Source organism: Cardiocondyla obscurior, linkage group LG13, assembly GCF_019399895.1.
Source record: "Cardiocondyla obscurior isolate alpha-2009 linkage group LG13, Cobs3.1, whole genome shotgun sequence".
Lineage (NCBI taxonomy): Eukaryota > Metazoa > Arthropoda > Insecta > Hymenoptera > Formicidae > Cardiocondyla > Cardiocondyla obscurior.
The window spans coordinates 3350356-3374781 of NC_091876.1; the positions used below are offsets into that span (position 1 = coordinate 3350356).

The following is a 24426-nucleotide window of genomic DNA, read 5'->3' on the forward strand; positions in this document are numbered from 1 at the left end:
CGTTAAAGTATAATTGGATAAAATTATTCGGAATCTTCTTCTCCCGTCACGCCGCGCCGGCCGATTCTATATCTGACTGTCTCATCCTTCCTTTTTCTACTTTCCGTTTCGCGTGGTGCTTCGTGGTCCGGCAAGGTAATGGAATCGATTAACTCCGCACGCGAAAATAGCGGTGGTCCTAAGAGGTGGTCTTAAAAGACATTTGTTTGTAGGAAATATTACAGATTTCTCTTTGAAATTCTCCCTTGCGACGTTATGACTTTTACAGAGCGTCTGATGGACACTTGCTCGAAGAATATTGTCAATAAGAAAAAAAAAAGAATGGAATACTCCATTAAAAGTATATCAATAAATCGTACGTGCGCCCGCAAAAGTCATAAATTATTAATTTTATTAATGGAAAATCTTAACCGCTTAATAGTAATCGGCGTCCATTACAATTTGTAATATAACGTACTTTCGAAATGCTAAATATGATCTAAACGTGATAATGAAATCATAGTAATGTCTTGTATAACGATTATGGAGAATAACTTCTATCTTAATCTCACATCTGAGCATAAATTAACTCTATCGTGCCTTCCCGCAAGCTGTCTATTACTAATCCGCGAGTGACTTACGATCCCGGATAGCCTCGGAGGAATTCTAATCAACTAGCCGGACGTGCCTCTTAATAACGGGTCTGTCTTAATTAAATTAAAATTCCCATCGGGCCTCGCTACGCGATCTCTTTCTCGGGGCGTGTCTGAAGGAATCGACCGTCCGCCGCCGTCCGGTCGACCCAACTTGACGAACTGACTTCTGGCGACTTGACCTCGCAAGAAATGGGCGAGATCGAGTAATAAATGAAAATACATATACATATCTATGTGAGTTGAGTGCCGCGTGTATTTCCGCGGAGGCGCAAGCTTGCTAGAATTTTTTTTTAAGATGATAGAATACAAATATCCTTATAAATATTCTAAAGAAAGAAATTAAATTAAATTAAATAAGTGTTTAACAAAATAACTTCGCGGATATATAAATCTATATTAAAATTTTTTATACGTTTTGTTTCGATTTTTTTTTTTTTCTTTTAAGCACTTGGCGATATTAATTTAAAATTATTTTAAATACTCCGCTTTATGAGCTCGCGGGTCGAACGCGGGTTTGTCATTCAGTTAAGATTATTTATAGAATCCCGGCGATCTGGGATGAGACAGATAACAACAAACGAGGTCTCCGTAACCAATAATTAATCCATCCACTACGATCCGACTGTCCCGTCTTGATTTGTGTCGTCCCCGCCCTCGATTCGGGGTGTATGAAACCACGGATCCTCTCGCATCGGCCGAGCATAATATTACCATTCTTTACTCGTTAACGATCGGCAGCTAACCGACTGTTTTACCAAACAGATCGCGCTCTCCTCTGCCTTCTCCTGCTTCGTTGGGAGATTCCCTCTCGTCCTTCTTTCTCCAATCTCAATTTATTACGAAACCGAAAGCTTTTCCCGCGATAGTTCCTCGCGCGTTCTCATTCGGTATTCATAAAGCAGTGGGCTGGTTGAGTGCCTCTTAATATTCTACGGGCGGTGATATCCCGGTTGTTGATGCCTCCCGAGAAACTTCGTACAGACCCGATCGAGTTAATTACCGTGAGATACGTGTGATTTGATTGGGAGGATCGAATGTGAGCATAAATGGGTGCGATTCGGCATGCCTGTAGCGTTGGCGGAACATTAGCGCGATAAATTTACACCGACAGTAATTAATTACGATCAATAAAAAAAAAAAAAAGAAAAAGGATATCTTGGATTCTAGATTCGGAGCACAGTTAATTTGTCTTCGAATTACGAACTATTGAAACTTGAATATCGCTTTGTCCGACGAATCTGTATTACAATATTAACGAAAGTACGGCGTCGCGAAAACCGCTCGCGGCAATCGGATAATTCGTAGCGATTACTTCTAACGCCGTCGTCGCACGCTTTAAGGCGCACCTATGAAAGCGTCGCTCCATAGTCCTCTTTATCGTCGTTCTCGGGCCCCGGGCTGGAACGAGGCGGGCCCCCCCGTAGAGCATCGCGAATAGGTTCTAAAAGAACGACGGGAACGGTGGGACGTGGGTTCCTACCGTTAACATCCGACTTTATGGCGCATCCTGGTCGCGCGAGGCGTGCATCTCGCGGGACCCGATACACACGAGGCCCCCGTAATTTGATAATATAGGGTTATAGTGGCGCCAAGCTGGGCCGTTTAAATTCATAACATTGTTTATTCCTATTAGACCGACCTATTGGATCCGTTCCGCGCGATATTTCATCCTTGTGCCCGTGAGCCCGAGCCGTTCGGCGCATTCCTACTCGAGTACGGTCGATGCCGACTATACTTGCCCGTACCGGTGACATTACCGTCAATGTCTTCTCGGCTGTCCGAAGAACAGGACAGTCGAAGACATGATTACGAACGAGAGAAGGTAAAAAAAAGAAAGAAAAAAAAAAAAGAGTTTTAGCGGAAGAGAGAACGCAAGATGATAAAGTTAATTTATCGAACCACGTACTTTTGTCAAGATAGATTACAAGCACGGCGTCATAGTCAGTGACTTTTATGGAGGACGATCCTTTTCGAAAGAGATTAGACAGTAAAAATTCATAGCCATAAATCAAAGGGGCTGTGGTATGAATGTAGTAGTATGAATATTCCCCGGGATAATATTACTACCAAAAATTATAAAGAAATATTACGTCAAGAATCAAGAAAGATTCGTTTAATAATATATACGCGACAGCTCCTGAGTTATAAAGGTTTGAAGAGCTGTATAATATTTTTTTTTAATCTTTTCTTTTCAATTTAAATATGTATAATATAGTCTTCTATTTCAATTTCTCAGACGGCAATTGATTTAATAAGTTTGTAAATTTTTAATTAATAAACGAAAAACAATGTTAAATATTTAAAATAATTTTGACGGATAAAAATCTATTAAACTGGTTACGGAACCCATTGCCGAAGGAACTTGGTACTTCCAAGACGTTTTGCCGTACATGCATGATACGGATCACGGGTGATCGTTGACCTATGCGAATTCTGTATAATACGAAGCTGTTTAACTTTGCATTTTCCGCCATAGGGAAGTTCGCCGATTCGTGAAAAAATGTAAAATATGTTATTACACTTAAGAAATGTACAAATACGAACCGTATATTACGCCCGGTATGACCGCAATAATACCGTACAGAGAGTATATGTTCCGGGATTGTTACCGCGAAATGTCGTAGAAAGATTAGCTTCCGAATAGCGATCGTCAATACACCGATTTATTTCTGTATTTATGACGCGCTCGCACAACTATTTGCGCATTATGTCTTTTAGGCACTGGCGTAATCGGACAGGAGGAAGTTTCTCAAGAAAATGCAAATTTCATCAAACCGAACAACGTTAGGGATATTTAATGTTTCGCGGAATCATAGGTTTTCACTTACGACGAACTAATAGGGTCACGTCACGGGGAGAGGTGAGATATCTGCGCAACAAGCGGAGAGTGCATTTGTACGCTGTTGCATACGTCAAGCTCACTCTCATTCAGTTACGCCGTTGCATCGTGCGAAACGCTTACCGCTCACGTCCGCGAGATAGACACCGGTGGTACAGGAATCCGCCGTTTCCTCTCTCACTCTCGAAATTGCTAAAACGCCTAGGCATCATTTTAGCCTGTTTACGAGCGCGCGGCGCTCCTTCGCGGGTCTCTGTCTCTCCCTTTCTCCGTTTCCTTTTCTTCGTCCGCGCAGGGGAACACGCGCACCGCATCCTTGTTACTCCTGCCTCGCTGTCAGCGAGAACGTGAAATATCGTCCTGCCCCAACTAGCATCCAATAATTAGTTTACTCCTCATTACGGCTGGCCCGCGTTATTAGGAGGCCCGCGAACGTGGGAGGGAGTCGACGAGGGGACCGCGGCCGAGGGAAGAAGGTGGAGAACGACGAGCCCGAGGAAGAGAGACGCGAGAGGGTCGAGCTCTAATTAACTGGACGTTTAGGGGTTACTCGACTGGTCAAGTTACGGCCACGCCCGTTTGGTTAAGCAATTCTGTTTTTACCTGGCCGGCGCAGCTAGCTCGAATACTTTGTGGGGCCAGCTACCACCCTTGTTTCGTGAACCCGCCGGCGGGATGGTTGATCATCAAACATTTTCCCCTCTCTTTCATTCAAACGTCTCTACTGAGAAGAGACGGGTAGAAAAAAAAATAAAAAAAGATTCGTCAGAGTAACAATGTAGCGGCAATGTATGCAAAAAAAAAAGGGACAAACTATTAAGAAGCCAGTTAAAAGATGTTTTTGTTTTCTTTCTCTTATAACGAAATATAAAAGTATCAAAAAAAAAAAAAAAAAAAAATTCTACGTAATCTCATTACATAAAAATAATTTCTTTCACGTCGTAAACTTAAAGAAATGTCGATTCGGATTTTATCACTGCCATGTGTAACGTTACGCAGCAGTATATTATACGTGGTGAGAAAGAGGATAAAGTACAGGGGAGAAAGAAACGGGGCGCAGATCGAGTTTAACGAATCAGAAAGCAGAAATAAAGAACGCGGTAAAATTACAAAGAAAGAAAGAGATAACTCAACACGGTGCTCATACACGGAGCTATCTTTGATCTTTGATCCTCTTAACCGGGAGATACGAGGGAGGAAGGGACGATCTGGAGAACACAACGGTGGAGGCGATGAACAACTGAGAGGGAGAGAAGCGGCGAGGGGGAAGGGGAAAAAGAAGACGGAGGTTCTCGTACGATGCGCGGGAGCCATCTCTGTTAATCACCGCGTAATTACCGCTCCAATTATCAGATACAGAGATAGAGAACGCGGGGAGGGCGGCAGGGATATCACGATCGAACCCCGGGAATCTGTTAGCGGTGGCGATCCGCCGACGGGGTCCGGTTTTACATTCGAGCCCGTCATTCTCGGCGAGCGGCTACGTCGATCTCGATCGCTCCGCGAGATTGGTAACCGCCAGGAGAAAGTGTCAATTACTCGGAGCACGGGGGTATGTTGCAATATCCGTCCGGTAAATTAAACCGCGTCGCTTAAGATTTCTGTGGCGCTCATTGACGGTGTTCGATCAAAAACTCACAATTAGCGGGCGCGTTTTCGCCTCGCCCGAATTACCGCGACCGATAATAAATCTTTCGTAAGTTAAATGTCAAGAAGTTTGTATCGTATAATTTCAGTCACATTCTGCGTTAATTAATGGAATCGTTCTTGGGTAGTGACGACCACAGGTGTAAGAATTTTTGCACGTAAATGAAACATGTAAATATAGATTTTTTTTTTTAAGAAAACTTGAATGTTCTCGCGTTAATTTAGCAATGACTCTTTTTCTTTAATCGTGCATTGTTTAAAAAATTTAGGACGTTGGAAAATTCATATTCGTGCCGAAAATTATACGCAAACTCGCGCTAAAAAATGAGGCAAATGCCGATCCGCGAGTTGTCTACCGGCTACAATTCGCGCAGCATCCAACGAATTCTTTCTTTTTTTTTTTTTTTTTTTTTTTTTTTTACGTCGCCGCCGACGCGTATCTCGTGCTTATGGTTGCACAAGGGCGGGACAATACTTGTCCAGCTGCCGGTAGGTTGAACAGGGCGTTACCCGACATTCCTCGGTAAATTAACTTAGCGGGCGGCTGCAGCGCGCCGGTGAGCGGCGCGTCTTCCGCCAAATATTCATTTAAAAAGGTAAATGCAATTTTGCCGTTTTACGTGATTGAGATAATGCCCTCCGATTAATGGGCCCTCGCCTTCCTGCCCCCGTCGGTGTCGACCTGATCTCTGCGCTTCTTCCCTCTTTTCCCTCCTACTTCCTCTTCCCTTAAGTTCTATCCTTCAAGCTCTTCCTCCTCCGCTTCCTCTTTCTCCTCATCCGTATCTCTTCTCCTACGGTAGCAAACGGGTCATTACCGAAATTCAAACCCATCCCACGAAAGATCACCGTGGAATAAAACCGGCAGTTCAATTTTCTGCAGGTGTATACGGAGGTCGAGTACGCGGCGTCGTGAAACTTTGAACTTCGCACGCGTGTTTTATTGCGCTCGCACGTACGTGAGAAGATAGCGTTTAACTCTGCTCAGATTAATCTTCCGTAATCCGCGAAATTCCAAAGTAGTCGGAAAAAAAATAAATCACGGTGATATAAAAATTATAGATTCTTCCTTAGAAATTAAAATAAAATTAATTTATGTACGCGGAACGTTGCGTCGAATTGTCGCGAAAACGTGCAATTTTTTCTTTTTTTTTTTTTATTATTTTTTTTACCACCATAAAGAACAGCACTGACACTGTCCGAGACGATGTAAACGCGCCTCGAGAGAGGATTCGGGCAAAGAGGAACCGAAATGGATAGTGATACAGTGTTATCCTTCACGAACTCCTCAATCCCCATCAAAGGGGATGATCACAAAGGCGCCTCGGCTGAACATTTCGCAGAGATCGTACATCATCGCGCAACACTTGTCCGCCTATCCGGTCGCTCCATTTGGGTTTAAATCAAATTTACTAATTAACACCATTTACCGGTATCTATAGCGAGCGACGCGCTGTCCAGAGAGCGTGACTCTCCGGGCTCTTTTTTGTTTTCTCTTCAACGTCGGTACGCGTTATTGATGATGCTCGTTAAAGAGCTCTCTCACGTGGCGGTGGGCACTTCTTCTTCGTCTCCGCCGTCTTTGGTGCGCCTTTCCGTTCCCTTCGGCCCCTTACCTCCCCCAGCTGCCGGCTGCCATTCCAGCCACGACTTCTGGACACCCTCGATCCATCCTCGCGGCACTCACCGTGGCTGCCGCGAGACATTAGTCATCGACAATCAAGATGAATTCACTCTTAAACAATGACGCTTAATTTCAAGAAGCCACCGGCGGACAATGCTCAAATTAGACTAGCTTCCCGATTCGAGGGCGTCGCGGATCACTCGTCATCGTGACGAATGACTCGAGTTCGTTCAGAGAGCTCGGAATTATTTGGTCCCGCAAGCGCGCCCTGACCAGTTTAGCACGATTACGAGGTGAAAAATGCCGACAGCGATCGTGAATAAATTTACATTTTATTTATATTAGAGGCGATATAAATTATACTTCTTTACGATTCATTATCACCAGTTATTTCTGTTCTACACCACGTACTTTAAATTAAAAAAAAAAAAACCTCCAAAAAAAGAAATAAAAGAACAAAGTAAATTGAAATGAGAGCCGATGTGACGTTCGCGAACAGGTAGAAGTGGACCGAGCGTTGAAAATCTTTGCGTCGCGCTTCGCGGCGACATTCTGACGTACGTCCGGATTCTCTCACGTTATTACCGGGATTTTTCGCGCGGCGGACAAACACGCGCGCGAGGAGGTGCGTCGGTGAGTGTTTTACGGTGCGTCGCGCATTATCGTGCAGAGTAACGCGACACCGCAATTCCACTCGGCGGCAACTGATGGGCAAACGCGCAAATTACCCCGCGCAATTGCGGCTAACTTTGGGTTTACGCTAATAACGGCAACGCTACGCGGCGAATTGCAAACAAGGACGCGGCGGTACTGGAATCCCGGTGGGAGGTGCAACCTTTCCCACCGAGGGCGTAAACCGCAGGTGTGAACGACACCACCGGCCGGGGATGTTTCCCTTCGCGATTGCATAAAACTTTTGACGGCGCGTTTGCATTCCGCACGCTCGCCGAGCTCCTATTTCTGTTATCCGGCGGCGGAGTCCGAATTTATCAAAGAATGAAAATCTGACGATGCAACAAAGAGAGCGGGTTTTTTTTCTTCTTTTTTTTTGGTACTAATTCTATTAGGCATTTATTTCTTTTCTTTGTATGACGAATGAAAAACCGACTTTTAAATAGATAATTCAGAAGTACAATATTCTCTTTCGTATATTAAAGCAAACGAACGTTACGAGTGGCAATTCGATCTGACGTTGCAAATCGCGTCTGCAATTTATCGTCCCATCCCGCCTTTATCGCGTCTTATTGCGAATTTACATAAAATTATAAAATCGCATTAATTATTCATGCGCCTGGAAATCCAATTTGGCTTGAAACCCGCGCATAAATTTTTTTTCCCTCCGCGAAATAATACAACGCCGGCTAATATACCGATGACAAACACGCCGAGTGCAAGAGGTTAAGCGTTTCCCGAGCGGGAATGACTTTTAATGCTCGCTAGAGCAACGAGTTGCGAAGGAGGTCGAATTGAAAGACCGAGCCGCCTTCTCTTCTCGAATCAGAGGGCTCATGAAACGACCATGGGCATCCGTTATTTGCCAAGAGAGAAAATGAGAGACGGAGAGAGAATGAGGGAGAGGGAGAGAGAAAGAGAAGTAAAAGTCTACGTTCATATGCAACCTTTGTCGTATACGTGCACACGTGCAGCCAGGCGGATTACGTATCCACCAACACGGCCGCATGCAAATGGTGTGCGAGACGCTTCGGCAGAATTATATCATTACTCCTTCGGGGCCGCGGCTGTGCCCGCGCTTTTTTTTAAATAAGGAAATAAATTAAGACGTAATGGGCTTAATAAGGCTCCGGCTGGATGGCATTCCGCGACCGTGCCAGTAACTAATGGCGGCGTTTGCGCGTTTTATGCCATGTCCGGGGCAGCAATGGGGGCCCGAAACGGATCCGCAAGAGGTCCCGAAAGTCCCCGGTTCGGGGCCACCCTTTCTCGATTAATGCTCCCGCCACGATCTCGCGCGCGCGAACCAAGCGAACGATGCAAATCGAATCGAGCCTCTTCCCGACGAGAATTAATGCAGCCGTATACCAATCAGTCCCGAAAATCAGCCGAGCGGAATTTTTATATCGAACGGAACGAAAATATTTTTTATAATTGAACGCGGCCTTAAGTACCAGCCAATTATTCGTCGATTCAACTGTCGCGAGTCCCACGAGCCTCCAAGCAGGATAATCAAAGCCGGTAAGATTCCGACTCGACTTGCTCGGAGTCACTTGAACAATCTGCTCCAATTTTTTTTTTTTTTTCACCTTTTATTTTTAATTTTTTAAGAAGACACATCCTGGTATTTTTATTTTATTGACGTATTCGAATTGCAAAATATTCACTAGGGCGCACGTAACATAAATTCCTGCTTCGTACATACAATCACGGGGGAAGTTAGAGGTTGAGATTACGTGCAATTTACGACGTGGCGATGATAGCCCCGGGGAGAGCTACGGTGAAAATCGATACGGCAGTAACGATGATCCAATAATAATCTTTTTGCTTACCTTGACGCGCGGGCCTCACGACGCACGGCTCCAGATTGAATCACGAATCCATGATTTACGAAAATGACGGAGCTGGAGGACGAATTCTCGTTAAGCGGCGACACGCCGCCGTCTCTTAAATCATCGTGACGCCCGTCCATCGTTTTAATTATCCCCATGCCACCGCGAGGTTAGGTTTCACACATTTCCACCCGAATCCCGAAGCGATTTACGACGTGCCGGCGACTCGCCTCGAAATAATCACGTCGCCGTGCGCATCCGCTGCTCGTGATATAAGATATACGTATGTATTACGGATTGTTTTCCAGACCACGTGTGGCCTTCGCGACACAGATACGTCCACGAGACGTATGTTTTGGTACATTGACCATGAGATTACTAGGGGTGCTTGTTTATCGATCAATTGTCGATTATCGATTAATGGCCGCCATTCGATGTTCCGATTTATAGACCGAAGCAATAACTATTTCGACGCATGATTCACAGGGGTCATAGACGGTCATAGACGCACTACGTCACGGGCTTCCGAGTCGGGCATTGTCGCTCCTACGTTTCTCCCGTTCGATCGGCGAGAAAGGAGTCGTTCAGGTGGCTGGTCGAAGCAGGAACCCATCGAACATCTTGCTATCGTTGTCGGGCAGCGGTGGACGAGGCTTCGGCGATGTCAGGACGTCGGACAGGGCGAAAACAACGAACGAAGCGAGGGCGTCGGACAAGGTGGCGGGGGAGGAGACACACTGGAGGAAGATCGTGAGATAGCGGGCGGATCAGGTAAGATTATTGCACGTGCAGGTGGACAAATTATCCCCGCGATACGCGATTCTTTCTCTCTCTCTCTCTCTCGCTCGTTCGTTCGTTCATTCTGTGTCTCTCTCTCGCTCGCTCGCTCTTCCCTCCTCGTCCCCAAGGTCTCGGGCTCGAGCACGACGCCGATGAGCGCGTTTATATAATGGCGCAGCGGTTTGCTTCTCTGAAAAAAAGAGGAATGGATCCTTCTTGGTGCTTTGGGTAGGAAGGGGGGAGGGAGAGGGGGGAGGGAGAGAGAGCAAGAGGGCCGTGAGAGATAGCGCGACCGGTGTTGCATCGGGTGCAAACGAAAGGCACGGTGTTGCAAGTCGTGACGAGGAAGGAGAGAAGTATGGCCGCGGTAGGAAGGGGGAGGCAGCACAGTGGCGGTGCCGGCGAAGGACGCCGGCGAGGAAGGAAGGTGGAAGCGGCGGTTCGGCGGCGAGATGCGGCCTCCGCCGAGGAACCGTGGATACACCCGGGGATACGGGAGGCCGCGCGGCGGTGTAAATGCAATCAAGAGGGCCTCAATTAGACCGTCACGCCGTACATCCCTCATCTCAAAGTCTCCGTCTTCTTCCAGACTCTGCCTCCCCTGCCGTTGCTCCAGCTCCCCAGGCGCGTCTCGGGTCCCCGCCATCGATTTCGCGAGCCGGGGGAACGCACTGGGCCTTATTACGAGATAAGCGCCGCTTTCAGGGTTTCGGAGATTAGATATACGTATATACTCGCGAATATGTCGAGATACATCTTATGTGGTTAACGGATTTAATTTACGGACTCTCGCACTTCGAAGCGCGAATCTAGGTTCTTGTCGCCTATTATCTCGCCGCGGAAAAAAATAAAAAAATATTGAAACAATGAGATTAAGACAACCGACTGCATCGGGGCGACTTGATTATAATTTAAATATTTTTCTACGAGATTGCATTCAGAGACTTCGAGACGTTAAGAGACCGTAAAAGGAAATCTAATTGCCGAGTCTTTTGTACAAGAACATTTCGTAACGTGAGTGAGTACCATTATTTTCGTGCACCAATTTTATTAAACGTATTATACGTCGATATCGCTATGCAGCAAAAAAATACGTGCGGAAAAAACCGCGAGATAAAACTCGTAATTGCTTTCTGTATCGAGAAGCTTTATCGTGAGAAAAGAAAATCGGTTTACAAGATCGCGATGTTTGCTTCTACGATGTCAAAACGAATATTGTGAAATCAAACCTTTCGTTCGTTTTTTGCCTCATGGCGGTGTCTGATGTACCTTGTATTCGCCTCAGTTTAACAAATTTCGTAACGAGTTATTAAAACTTGGCGGCCCATCTCGGGAGGCGGCGTGGCAGGGTACGTGAAATCGAGTGCCGTTGAACGAAGGAAGCCGGGGCCGGGAAGTTAAAACCGAAGGCCCCGAGAGATCGGTCGACCGGTTAATCTGCATCCATCGCGATGATAGGCGAGCACCGAGTGGCTCGCAGGGGGAGGATAGCGGGGGCGCCTTTCACGTTAACCGAGTTAGTTAGGAAGAACCCCGTAATTAGGGATTGTTAACCGGATAAAGTCTTGCGCGTGCTGGGCGCGAGGATACGAAAGAGCGAGATAAATAGGAAGGGAGAAAGAGAAAGATAAGAAGAAAAGAAAAAAAAAGAGAAGCATTTAAAATGAAGTGCTGCTTTCAAGCTTATATTTATAGTCGTTGCACGAATTTTGTATTAAAGAGTTACATGAGATACTCACAATAAGATCTCGTATCTTAAAGTACAGATTTAACCCTTTGAGAATCAATTTTTTTCGCCAGTCTGACTTTTGAAAGAGCCACACTGATCTTTAAAGGTAGAATAATCGTCTTATTTAGAAGTCAATTGAAAATATATCCAGCCGACTTTTAATTGCTTATTAAGCAAAAATTTATTTTCATCCGACTGTAGGAATAAACGATATCTCTCTTGAACTAGCTGTACCTGTCTCACAGCATACAATTATTCCCTTTTTTTTTCCTTTCCCCATTTTTATATCTGAAAGAAGAACGAATATGGGAAAGGGACACGCGTGTAACGCGGTATAAATAGATACGGATTGCTTTCATCGCGTCGGTTATCGTCGAATGTCGGCCCGAGCGATAAGCCATGGTAAACGAAAGGATAATCGACGCAAATTACGGCTCGGAATAGATCGGTAATACGCGAACGTACGGCAAAATCGATCGGTGGAGGCGTGTCTCCTCTTTCTCCTGCGTGATCAGTCCTCGATCACTCCGGCCGCGAAGTCGATCCCGCCGCGCGATCGGCATGCGGGGCACGCAGCTAACCCGATCCCGAATTCATCGTGTCGACCTGGCCATTAGCAAATTACTACGGTGTAAACAGTATCGACGGTGCCCGCGGCGATCGGCGGAGTCGCACATATGCGCGTGCACGTCGCGAAAAGATATAGAAAGAGGCGGCAGGCGGAGGTTCAGCCAGTTAGTAACCGGTGATTACGGCGACGTTTTACACCGATTTCTAGCCATCTAATAACCGTTTACATCAAAATGAATTTAGCGGCAGCTGCTATCATTTGCGCCGCATGATCTTGGTCCGTTATATACCTCGGAGATGCATTTGGAAAATCATCTCGGTTATTTTCGACTATAATAAAATTGATAACGTGCCGAGTAATAAACTGCGTGATCTTATCTATGCAAACGTGATCTCGAATAAATCACTTAAATGTAGAGGGAAGCGTGGAAAAAAAAAGAAAATATGACGTCTATCAAATGAAATCATAAAATCCGTGGGAAGAAATGTCTTTTTTATTTTTATTTTTTTTTAAATTATTATGTTTAATGGAAGGGAAAAAAATAAATTTGTAAGATATAATAATTCGAGAAGCCTTTTCGTTCCATTATGCACTTTGCAACTTACGTTCATCACGATTACGATATACGAGCGATATATTTACAGTCGAAATGTGTAATTTAAGCGTGTAGTTCGATACTCATTTAAGATTATCACAAATTACGTAATAACATTCCACGACGTACACGACGTAGGACGTTCGTAAACTAGTCTCGACGTACTACGATAAAAGCGTAATTCCAAACATTAACGTCTGATTTCTAATACTATTCCTCGATCGGCCCGCCGGTGTAATATCGCGATTTTCCCCGGTGAATTTATGATCGTGATCAATGAAACTCCGTGAGTTCACTCTAAGCGTTCGGTACTTTAACGGTTCCAGGAAATTGGAACGTGAAATTGATTGTATGTTATCGTTTCACGGTATGTCATTAAAATCCGTCCACCGCGTGTTTAGTTGCAATCGAGTTCAGCGACGACGGCGGTCGGCGCCTGTCCACGTTCTCGTTTTGTCTGAATCAAGTAAGCGCGTGTAGCAGAAAGAAAAACAAAGCAGTCTGAATTTCTTTGCGATAGCAGCAACTTTTTGGACGTATTTAATTGTTTTTTTTTTTTTTTTTTCTTAGGGGTAGGAAGAAAGGGAGGAAAGAAAAAGAGATTAGAGAAAAACTGTCGAAAAAATCAATCCGTGTACTTTTATCTTAGGAGACCTGAAATGTTTTAAATTCGTTGTTGCACGTCAGGGCTGATCGGCGAGCCGATTTGTCGGCAGAATGTTCAATTTATCGACCGATCGTTAGCGGATCTTTCTCAGAGCACGCTCGCGTGTTGTTACACGTCGGGATACGTTACTAATTAGCTGACGCCCGTTAATGGCCCGGGACTCCATTAAACTGTAAAATATTTAAATAACTCGTCGACCGGGCGTGTCTGGCCGCGAATTACTCGCCGTAAGTCAATCCCGGGGAACTCCCCGAGCGCGGGTTTTCGAGAGAGAAGGAGCATTTAATGTATGTGCGAGTTAATGGGGTATTTTTCGGGAAGCTGACGAGCCCGTAAATTAATATCGCTATCCGGCGCGCATCTTTCTGCGGCCCGATGGCTTGAGAATTAAATCCGTATATTTTCTCGGACTATTTAAAACTGTATGCACGTGAATAATTTCTATATTTAACCGCGACAACGACACAGTTGTTCTAAAAAGAACGCACCTTAGAGTCATTTAATTTATATTTTTTTTTATTTTGTTTTTAATAATGCAGTTTCTTTTAGCTAAATATTTAAAGCTTAATCTTATCAAATTTTAATCATTAACAATGAAGGGATTGGTAATTGAGGGTTAAAGAAAATTAAATAAAAAATATATTTTGTTTTATGGTAGTCGTTTATTCATTGTAAAGAAAAGATAAAGAGGTAATATTAAGATTAAGTACAATGCACGTAGTTGATTTAAATTTGAGAAATAGAAATAGCAGGTTTTTTTTTTTATTATTTCGAATTCGATCCTAATCGCAATTTTATTATCGTAATTGATAGAAAGACGACTTAATTAATTAAGTTCTTTTTTGCATTTTTTACATTCAATACATTGCCAGGTATTTATTATACGTTTGTCGTTTAAATTACGAGATTGATAACGGTTCAAAGATCTCAAATGGATCCTCGAAGAAACTTGACATGAGAACGTCAGCGGGAAAGTAAAGCAAACGTAGTCGAATTGTCGGAATGATTGCGTATGCGTGTCGTTGTACATAATGCAAACGGGACAGATGATTGCAAGGTTTTTCTTAAAAATGACACGCGGATCGTTACAGTTATTTACAGGCAACTTACACGCTAAGTATGCTTATGCAGTCGTAAAATCTAGCAATAGTGTAGAATATCTGGATTTTATATATAAAGTATATAGTTTTTATATATATAATATATATAAATAGTATTTTATTTTTCTCTTTCTCTTCATTATCTAAACGTGTATAATAACGTGTCGTGTAAAAGTAAATAAAACTACACGGTTTTGGGTTTTCACGCGATCACCGATCAACGTTGCGTGAGGCTTTATTGCAGCCGCGACGGGAAGAAGTAGATATATGTCAAACATGTACATACGTGGTGTATTTAGTGCACTTTTCTTAAATTCGCCTTTTTCTACCTTATATTTTAATCGATAGTTTTCTAGAATTTTAACTTCCCGTCGCGACGTCGAATAACCTTCAAGTGGACGGACACTTTTCGATGATCTTTAGATAAGGATCACTTTGGAATCGCGAACAATTACTATCGTCTTCCTAAGGAAAAGAGAACGATTTACATAGTTTGCTTGTCACAAAACTCGATCACACATCTTTTTATTTTTTTTTTTTTTTTTTTTTCTAAGTTACGATTAATAATAACGGGCCGACACTTGAATCACAGTCCGACCAATTCAAGAGAGACTCGCGCTTGTTGTCCACCGCGCCGCGTACCGCGACGTTTCAACTTATGAGATCGCCGTTCTTGCGCAACATTTCCAAATGCATCTCGTACTCGCGGGCTTTGAGTCTCAGCGAGGCGATGCTGTTCGTCCTCCTGTCGATGTCCGGCAGCCCCACGCTGCCCGTCGGCGAGCTCTGCGGCGAAGTGGCCGTCGGCGGCGGTGGGGGTGGTGGCGCGACCGGAGGATGCGACAGAGAGATCGCGGAGGCGGGCGGCGGGGGCGGGGGTGGCGAGCCGCGCATCAGTTTCGGACGTTGTGCCGCCGATATGTTCGCCAGTAGATTTTGGAAGGAGGCCGCGGACGTGTACGGCAGGGGCATGCCGGGCGGCAGCAGCGGTGGCGGAGCACGATGATAGGGATGAGCGGCATAACTACCGGGGAGGACCGGCCCGTGGCCTAGCGGCGGGTAGCGAAAGGCCTCGAACGGCTTCCTGTGGGAGAAGTTGACCAGATGGGTGAAGGGGTTCGGCAAGGTCGGCGCCACGACCGCCGACGGTGGTGGGTACGGAGTGTAAGGATGCGCCTGCGGCCCGACCTTTTCCTGTTTACGCCACTTGGCCCGTCTGTTCTGAAACCAGACCTGAAACACATGATAAACGAGGGATTCGATTAGGCGCCGTGTCGTTCGTGGAAGATTTTTAGCGCGGCGATAACACGCGGTGCCCGGAAGGATTCTTCCTTTTGCGTCCTTCGGAATCCTCCGCGTTACGCAACCCACGACGTGGAATCCGTAGTTCGAATAGGAACAGTAGCATTAGTGATTCTTGCCACTTTTTTTTTTCTTCCTTTAAATACTAAAGGAATAATTAAAGTCGCGTACTTGCAAATTATTATTAATATTTTTTTTTAATAACGCATGTTATTTTGAACATTATTTTAATCTAAGTTTTACAATTGTTTGTTACAGATCGACGCAGCTGCAGCCACTACTGTCAACGCGTGTCGTTATCGCCGACATTAATTATTAAACGAACCGCCGGCGGTTTGTCGGTCGTTTCGCGAATACCGCTTAGTTACCGGGCGTTTTTTTGACGATAATTTTTAACCGGAGTGCGTTCTCGAGTTCAGTAAATTTCGCGACAGTAAAATCACGGTCGGAGTGTTCGCGAGTTACTTGTGCGCGGAAGGATGACTCGACACGTCCCATCTGAGAGGAGGAGCAGGCCCGGGGGGCATCCTGCATCGGCGGAGCAACTTTTAAGTAAGTATAAATTAAAAAAAAAATCTTTTTTTTTTATTAATCGAATTAATTCACTTACATGTATATATTAATCTTTTCTTTTTTATGTTACAGTCACCGGCAGAAATCCACAACTCCGCTGACGCTCATGCAGACTGGTAAGTCGCACGATTGTTTTTTCGTAGTTTGGAATTGGGGTTTTATAAAAAATTAATTAAACAATTGAAATAATAAAAACGTATAAAATTATAATAAATCGGATAAAAGCTTGTCCTTCGTTCTTCACGAGTTTTAAACGATACAATTACAATGTCGATTATTTTTGTACTTGCCGCAACGAACAAATAATAAAAGTAAGGAGATCTAAACTCGCTTAAAAGTTTCAAGAAAGTAGTTTGTTCAATTCCGGGTCAGAAAAGTAATCGATAGGTACTTTCTTCCTTGGAAGTTGTTGATCCGCGAGAGTTCGAATTCCGGTTACAGTGACGCATTCTCCTCTTTTGAGGAAGGTAGAGAGTAGTGTATCATTACCGTCGATACTCGAAAGAAACCGAACACTGCTGCGAGGCAGAGATCTCTGCTCGTCCGCGTTTCCCTTCTGCCCTCCCCCTCCCTCTCCGCCCCTCTCTTTTTCCCTCTTGTCTCGTCTGTCTCTACCTGAATTTTACGTTTCTCCTTGAAAATTAACAAAATATCGGTTGTCGTAAAACCGTTAGGTTAGCGATCCCTTGGCCCATTTTTCGTCTCTGGTAATTCGAGATACCCGGAATCTGTGTCGCTGCGTGCCAAAATTTGCACATAAGAATATAAGGAGATAAAAAAGAAATAAATATATATTTTGATACGTTTCACTGGTTGAAACTGTAAAGTGATAGCTTCTGTTTTACGATTCAAACGCTTTGCGCACAAACCGTAGCTCGGCGCCGATGTAAAATCCGAGAAGATTGAATTTCTAATACTTGTAAACAGAAATTGGATAACGAATGGCGAATCGTCCGTTCGTGATGTGCGTTCACCGGGTTTCAGCGCATTCCATTCCATTCCGACGCGCGGGGCTTCTTCGAAGAGCCCGGAGCTCTAATCAGTTCAGCGGAAGTCCTCTCCTCCTCGTTCCTTCGTCAATCCGCGTCTCTTTTTCTCTTTTCCCTTTTTCCGCCGCTTTTTCATGCCTCTACCATCTTATCTCTGGTTGTTGGGTCGATTTTATGCCGTGCGCGTCCACGGCTGAACGCAAATAACGTATCGCCGATTTCATTTTAATATCGGGTCGCACGAGGGGGGAAAGAAGGTGAAAGAGAGCAATAGAAGGATGCCAGTCTCGTGACTGATCGCAATGACGAGTAGCTTAGGACAACAACAATTCAACTTATCCAATCTTACCGCGCGCGAGCACCTGCCGCGATCCCGGATTTTTGTATCATCGCGTTTCCGTGGTAAAGAATGGCCGCGAATTCCAACCGCGGCTCGTTACGTCGATTGTTCGAGTAGAACTTTTCGAGAAGCAGCCATCTATCCTGAAAGTTATCCGAGGTCTTTTATCGTTTCCGGTGAGGAAGATGTTTCATGTTACCGCTTCAAAAGCGCGACTCTCGAGATACTTTTAGCGAGAATTCTCGTCAGGTAATCGCGCGAACGGTTCTCCGTCTTCTTTAAAGTTTCCTCGCTGCTTGACTGTTATTCCAACGATTTATGAATTGAATTTATCGCGCTCGTTGCACGTATCCGTTTGTCTTAAATTATTTAAATGTATATATTTTTTTTTATTATCTGTTACTTTATTTCTCATGTTTCTTGGAATATTTTTATTGATCGTTCTAGAGATTCATTTAATAAAACTAATTATTTTATTAATTTTTTCGTAATTTTTATCGATTGTTAAAGTCGCGTAACAAGCGAGAGCTTACACGGTTCGTTTTCTCTCGTATGAAAAGAGATTTGTCTTTTCCGTCGACGTGCGATACTCTCGCGTCGAATAGAACTATGTGTTCCACATCTTCGTGACTTTGCCTCTCGGCAGCATCACGGATTTGGGAATCAAAAGTACCACCGGGTGATGTAGACACTCCCGATACGGCCTCGTCATCGCGCGAACGAGGATAGACATATTCCCGAATGACTTTGCGATACGGCGATCGGCCTCGATCATCGGTTCACCGACAGCACGGCGGCGATGACTACGACCGCGTTCCATAAGATCCGTGGCTTCTTATCCCTCCTGGTAGCTCGCTATCGAGAAAATGATTTCGATCGGTTTGTTCGATCAGAGATTCTATCCGATCTGATATTTGGATCTGAGATCGTTTTCATGATTATTTTTTTTTTTTTCCCCGGGGAACAAGTGCTTGTTGTAATTATAAAACAGTTGGAAACTTAGCTACAATCTTTTTCGAGCTTTATTTAAATTCAGCGCGTTGTTTAAGAAAATTATTACTACGCGCGCGTGGGTAATTAATAGATTTTGGCGATCGAAATTACGAGCCGTGCGTTTCCGGCGATATCATTTAAAATATCAATCATCCTGCCAAGGAGGCGAATCTATGAGCGGTTGAAGCGCGAGATTTACGATTGCGCAATAATCGATTATAATCCCTATATTTTATATTTCGATTTTTGCCGTTCGGGAAGGAGGCGTCCGGCCCGAATGTGCGGCGTTCCGCGTGCAACCGTCCGCCTGCTTCGAAATCTCGCCTAGACGTACAGCGAGATTAGAGGCTCCTGGCATCGTTAGGGTTAAGCGAAGAAAGGGAGGGGGGGTTGCGGGTGCCAGGACCCCCCACAGCGAACAGGATTGCCCCCAGCAGGGCGCTAAACATCTCCGACTCTCTGGGTTTTAAAACAAAACGCAACCACATCGCCGCCGGTACCCACTCGTTTCGTGCTTAATCGTGCCGCATTAATTACACCGAACGCCGAGTACGTTCGTTTCTCCAGCCCACTCCGCTTCAATCGCCTCCTCTCTTTCTCTCATTCGTTGACGAAGATTTCCCAGAGCGTTCGACACATATACAGATACTTCCTTCGGGTGAATCGTTCTTTGAACCCTTTCAGACCGCCACTTACAATCGTGTTTCTATTAAAGAACCCGGGGAAACAATCTCGAAACATGATACGACTCAGGTATACGCAAATAGTCTGGTTACATTATATTTATATTCGTGATTTAATTGAAGAATTGAGGTGCGATTTATTTTAATATTCTGAATTTTGTTTCAATCCGATTTTTTTTTTAATTTTCGATAAAAGATTTCTTTTTTAAAACATACACGTCAGGCGACGTGCATTTCCATCGTACGCCGGTTGTCGAATTTATCGCGAAACGATTTAATGAAAACTTGACACGCGTGTAAATCTCAAAAGACATATGTATGTCGAACGAAACCGCGCGATTATTTTTATCCGCGATTCCAGTCCTGTTTGCGCAAGAATTTTTACGTTCGCAGCAGCAGAAGTTCGCGACTTGTCGATTATCTCGTCACACTCGAGAAGATCGTAAAAATAATTAATAGCCGACGTTGCAACAACTGATAATCACTTTGCCTAATAGCAATCTGTTAGTCATGCGTGCGACAGGTTTTATCGGCAAACGAACCCGCGGTAAGGAGTGATTTATTATTCATTGAACCGTGCACAAAAAAAATACGTACACTCGTTTAATAATCGAATCAAAAATAGAAATTTATTTGATGAAAATAAAAGTTCAATTTTCAAAGATAAAATTTTTTTTTTGAAGATACTGGATTCGTAATTAATTAACTTCTTATTGAATTAGTAAGTTGGCTTAAAAGCTGATAAAACGCGACGCGTTTCTATTTCCAGTAAATCCGCGAACGTGATTAAGTTAGCGGTAATCCGCAATTATCCGGTCAGATAATCTCTAATCTAATTTATCCTTTTGCGTAATTGAGATATGTCGACATTTACGTATACTTTTATATTTATCTGTGCAGTTGACGTCAATAATTAATTAAGTAGCTTCTCGAAATCATCAGCTCTGGTTTATTTTAATTTTGATTTAATTTCGTAGTTTCTATTATTAATTAGTTTTTTTTTTTTTTTAATGTTGTGACATATTTTTTTTACGAGCCTTAATGAAATGCACCTTATGAACCGATGTCTTTAAAGACTCTGCGATAAGAAGGCATTTTATTCTTAAACGATACCGCGTGTTTCATGAATTATTAATGGTCGTCAATGATAGGTCATGTATCCTAATTTTTGTGCGCTGATGCACACGGCTAAAAGTTTCAGGCGTCGGAAAAAATCGCACCTCATTCTCCATGACGATGTATTTGTCATGCATATTAATGACGGCTGATGGACAAGCGGCAACTGAATTGCCCGACAACCTAATTTTCGCGCGTTAAGCCGAGCGATGAGAAAAATTGTGGCGTTCGCTTAAGTCGTTTCTCATGCAATTTATAAAGGATGCATAATATCTGTCAATAGATTCTTTGATAAATTCACTGGTATCATTACTCTTTAACGAAAATATGAAGAAAAAGATAAAAAGTTAACTACGTAATTATTCAATGCCATTAGGTAAAATGTAATGAGATAATAAAATCTTGTCTCGTTAAAACTTTGAGGAAATCAATTTGAAAAAGTTGACTTTGACGAATAAGAAATATTAAAAATACTAAAATTCTAAGAAAATAAAATAATTCGACATCACAGAGCTCTATCGGACTTATCTGCATCCTTTTTAAAAGTCAAGCTACGCCTTAAAGTTCCCTAAACAGTTGAGAACGCCGCGATTGAATACGTGCACTTAATTCTTCGAAACGTTTTCGTAAACCAACACACGTAATTCCACGCCGTTCCGGCTGCGAGGGCAATTGACACCTATCGCGATTGAAAAGGGGCGCAGCTTCGCGGAGAGCCGGTCATCTCGCTGCAGTCGAGCGAGAAGAACGGCGCAAGGTCTCTTACCGTACAGGTTCAGGGATTCCTGAAAATTATTAACGGCACCGCGCGGAGTTACGGGGCAGGCGTGTCATTCCTCGGCGAGCAGTGGTTCTCATAGCGTGTGCATCGTCGCGCGTAATTCCCGGTCGTCAGTAAATCAGCGATTTGCGGTGGACGGTGACGGATTTGCAAGTATAATGAAAAGTGCCGGGTTAACGTTAAAATCCTGCCCCTCGCGACGCGGGGGAAAATAACGATAGGATAGGACCGCATAGGGGCGCGTGAGTATGCGTGCGCCTGGAGCCACCAAGGGATAAAGAGTGAAAGGACGAAGCGAGAGGAAAATACGCGTGGGTTAAAACGGGAAGAGAAGGGAGGGATCGGGGGAAGGGGGAGGGGGGGGAGAAAAAAGAGTAAGTAACTACCGGGAATAAATTAAACTAATTGAGCAAATTAGCCAGCTGTTCACGCAACGATGGTATACGGACACGCTCTCCTCGGTAAGAAGTCATCGTCGTCACGCAGAAAACTTGTATCCGTCCTTTCCAGTATCGCGCAAGATGTATATTTTTACCCGCGTGAATTTGGAAAACTGACAGCCAAATTCTAAATTTAAATGCCGCGATTAAAGTGTCACTTTTATCGAAAGAAGACACGAAATTTATATTAATTTTTATAGCTATTTTGCAGTATTGCAACGTAAGTAGTTCAAGCTAGTAAAACGTTATTACACAAATTTATGTTTCGATTGCGTTCTACGTGAAGTTTATTGCAATTGATTTTTTTTTTATTTTTTTATTTTTTTTTGCAACTCACGGGTTCATATGATCGTAATTATACGCGTATAAAAAGAAACGAAACGTTATAATGTCTCGATCGTCGAACGATGACATTAGTCGAGTGTAATAAAAACGGATAGGAATTGAGCAATGATTTAATGTTTAGTATTTAAATATTCAAATGTATTCAGATCATGTAATTGCCGCTTGAATATAAGAATAACCATTATTGAAGTTTAATGGCGAATGATATGCGTGTTTCTGGCGCTGATTAATCCGAATGTCTTCCTTGATTGATTTACGATATTATTTAAATGCAATAATGCTAAATGTTAAAAGAAAATAGTTTCTTATGCTTGTCATGAGATCTGTTCTACTAGTAGCAACAAGTCACAGTGATGTGTCATACAGTAACGCACACTGCTGTTATCGAATTCATTTTACAAGTCGCATTATTAATTAAGGAATAATTATATTAATTATATATGTTTACTGACGTTAATGCTTAGAACTGGATTATTGATAAAAGTCGTAATAGCATCAGATTATGCTTTTGCTACAAATAATTATCTACTTACGTACGTAATTTTTTTCTTTTTCTTTTTTTTTCTGATGTAAAACGTTACATAAATATTCCAATAGATATAATTATCTTTAATACATCAGATCCTTTTTTTTTCTTTTTTTTTGTTAACAATGAGTAATAATAGTTTAAATATTTCAATAAGAAATCGCGTGTCTCATAATTTTTTTAAGCAGTAATGGGCACTTCGGATAGGGTTGAGCAAATAATTAAAGACTCATGATTGACGATTTGTGTGTTGCTCGAGGGATATCGCTTTCGTCATACGGGTAGACAAATTACAGGTGGGGATACGTGACCGCGTGGAGATCTTAAGTAATTCTTAAGTAATTCTTCGCGCGCGCTCGCGGGCTTCAAAACTATTATCCATACGAAATGTCAGAGGATACGGGATAATTGTCGTTACGCAATAGACGCGCGATATTTTCGCCTTCGCGCCAAAGAAGACGCTTAACTACATTATTACCGCCAATTATTGCCTCATTTTTCCAATAAACTTTTGACGCGCGCAGCTGCTTATTATTAAAGTGATTTTGAGCTACGGAACGATGCGCCAATACGTACATATATTATATATAATCAGAAATAATTAATCAATTTTAATCTGACACGCTATTATTTTTATTTAGACAGAATCAGAGATGTACGATATATGTTCGTTTAAAAAAATATTGTTCAATCCTGACGTTTTTGAAAACTCGTAACGACATTGTAATTTATTTTTATTACCAATTAATTTTTTTTTTTTATCTTGTATAATACTTTATGCGGGAAATTTTTTTTTCGCGTTTAACAAATTGAGAGAGAAATTATAGATAGGGAAAAAAAAATATATGTAATTTGTCGTATATTAGAAATTTGATTAGAGTTATTGGGACATACATGGGTGCGTGTTTAATAATCGCATCGGAAATGAAGCTATAATTTATCTACGCTGCATTGGTTTCTATTTCGTTTTATGCAAAATAACGTTAAAAGATTCTACTGACCTGTATCCGTGCCTCCGTCAGGCCGATCTTCATGGCGAGCTCCTCCCTAAAAACAAAAAGGAAGGTAATCATTAACACAAGAAAAAAGAAACCAAGGCCACGCGTAGCCGCGGGCCTATTTGCGCGTGCGAGTTATCCGATTCTGCTATTGCGATAAACTCGAGTTAACGGAGTGTGAGCTTCGGCGTTCAAGTCGGTTCGGATATTATTATCCAACGAGTTCTGCATAGTGATAAGCGATAATAATAAAACTAATATTTACTCTATTTAATAGTTATCTGATAATCAGTAATATAGCGCACATCTACACGTACATGCGAACACACGTACGCACCCAAGAAAAATTATTACTAAATTCCTAACGTTTTTTTTCTTTCTTTAATTTACATTTATTATCTTTAATTATTTTATTGCCGCTATATTTCATTTATTAAACTGGTAGTTTGCTATTTCATACTAAATTATTATTGCGCACGCTCTGACGAGAAACCAAACATAAACTCTACAATATTTTAATGAATAATACTTCCTTCTGCTTCTCCTTTTTTTCTTTTTTTTTTCTCTCTTTTAATTTACGTAATCAAATACATATCTAAACGTTTGGCCGGTTAACGGAATAAGTGCACATAATTGCAAGAGTAATTAG

The 24426-nt window shown here is 42.9% G+C and overlaps 1 protein-coding gene across 1 annotated transcript in view; it reads right to left on the reverse strand.

Annotated features, from left to right (window-relative positions):
- Positions 1-14233: 14233 nt before the first annotated feature.
- Positions 14234-24426, reverse strand: part of LOC139107592 (homeobox protein aristaless) — a 101168-nt gene continuing 90975 nt past the window's right edge. The window contains exons 3-4 of the mRNA XM_070665305.1: positions 23781-23826; positions 14234-15924 (exon numbers count right to left, since the gene is read on the reverse strand). Of these exons, the coding sequence (XP_070521406.1) occupies positions 15343-15924; positions 23781-23826 (628 nt within the window). The 3' untranslated portion in view covers positions 14234-15342. The remainder of the gene's footprint in view (positions 15925-23780; positions 23827-24426) is intronic.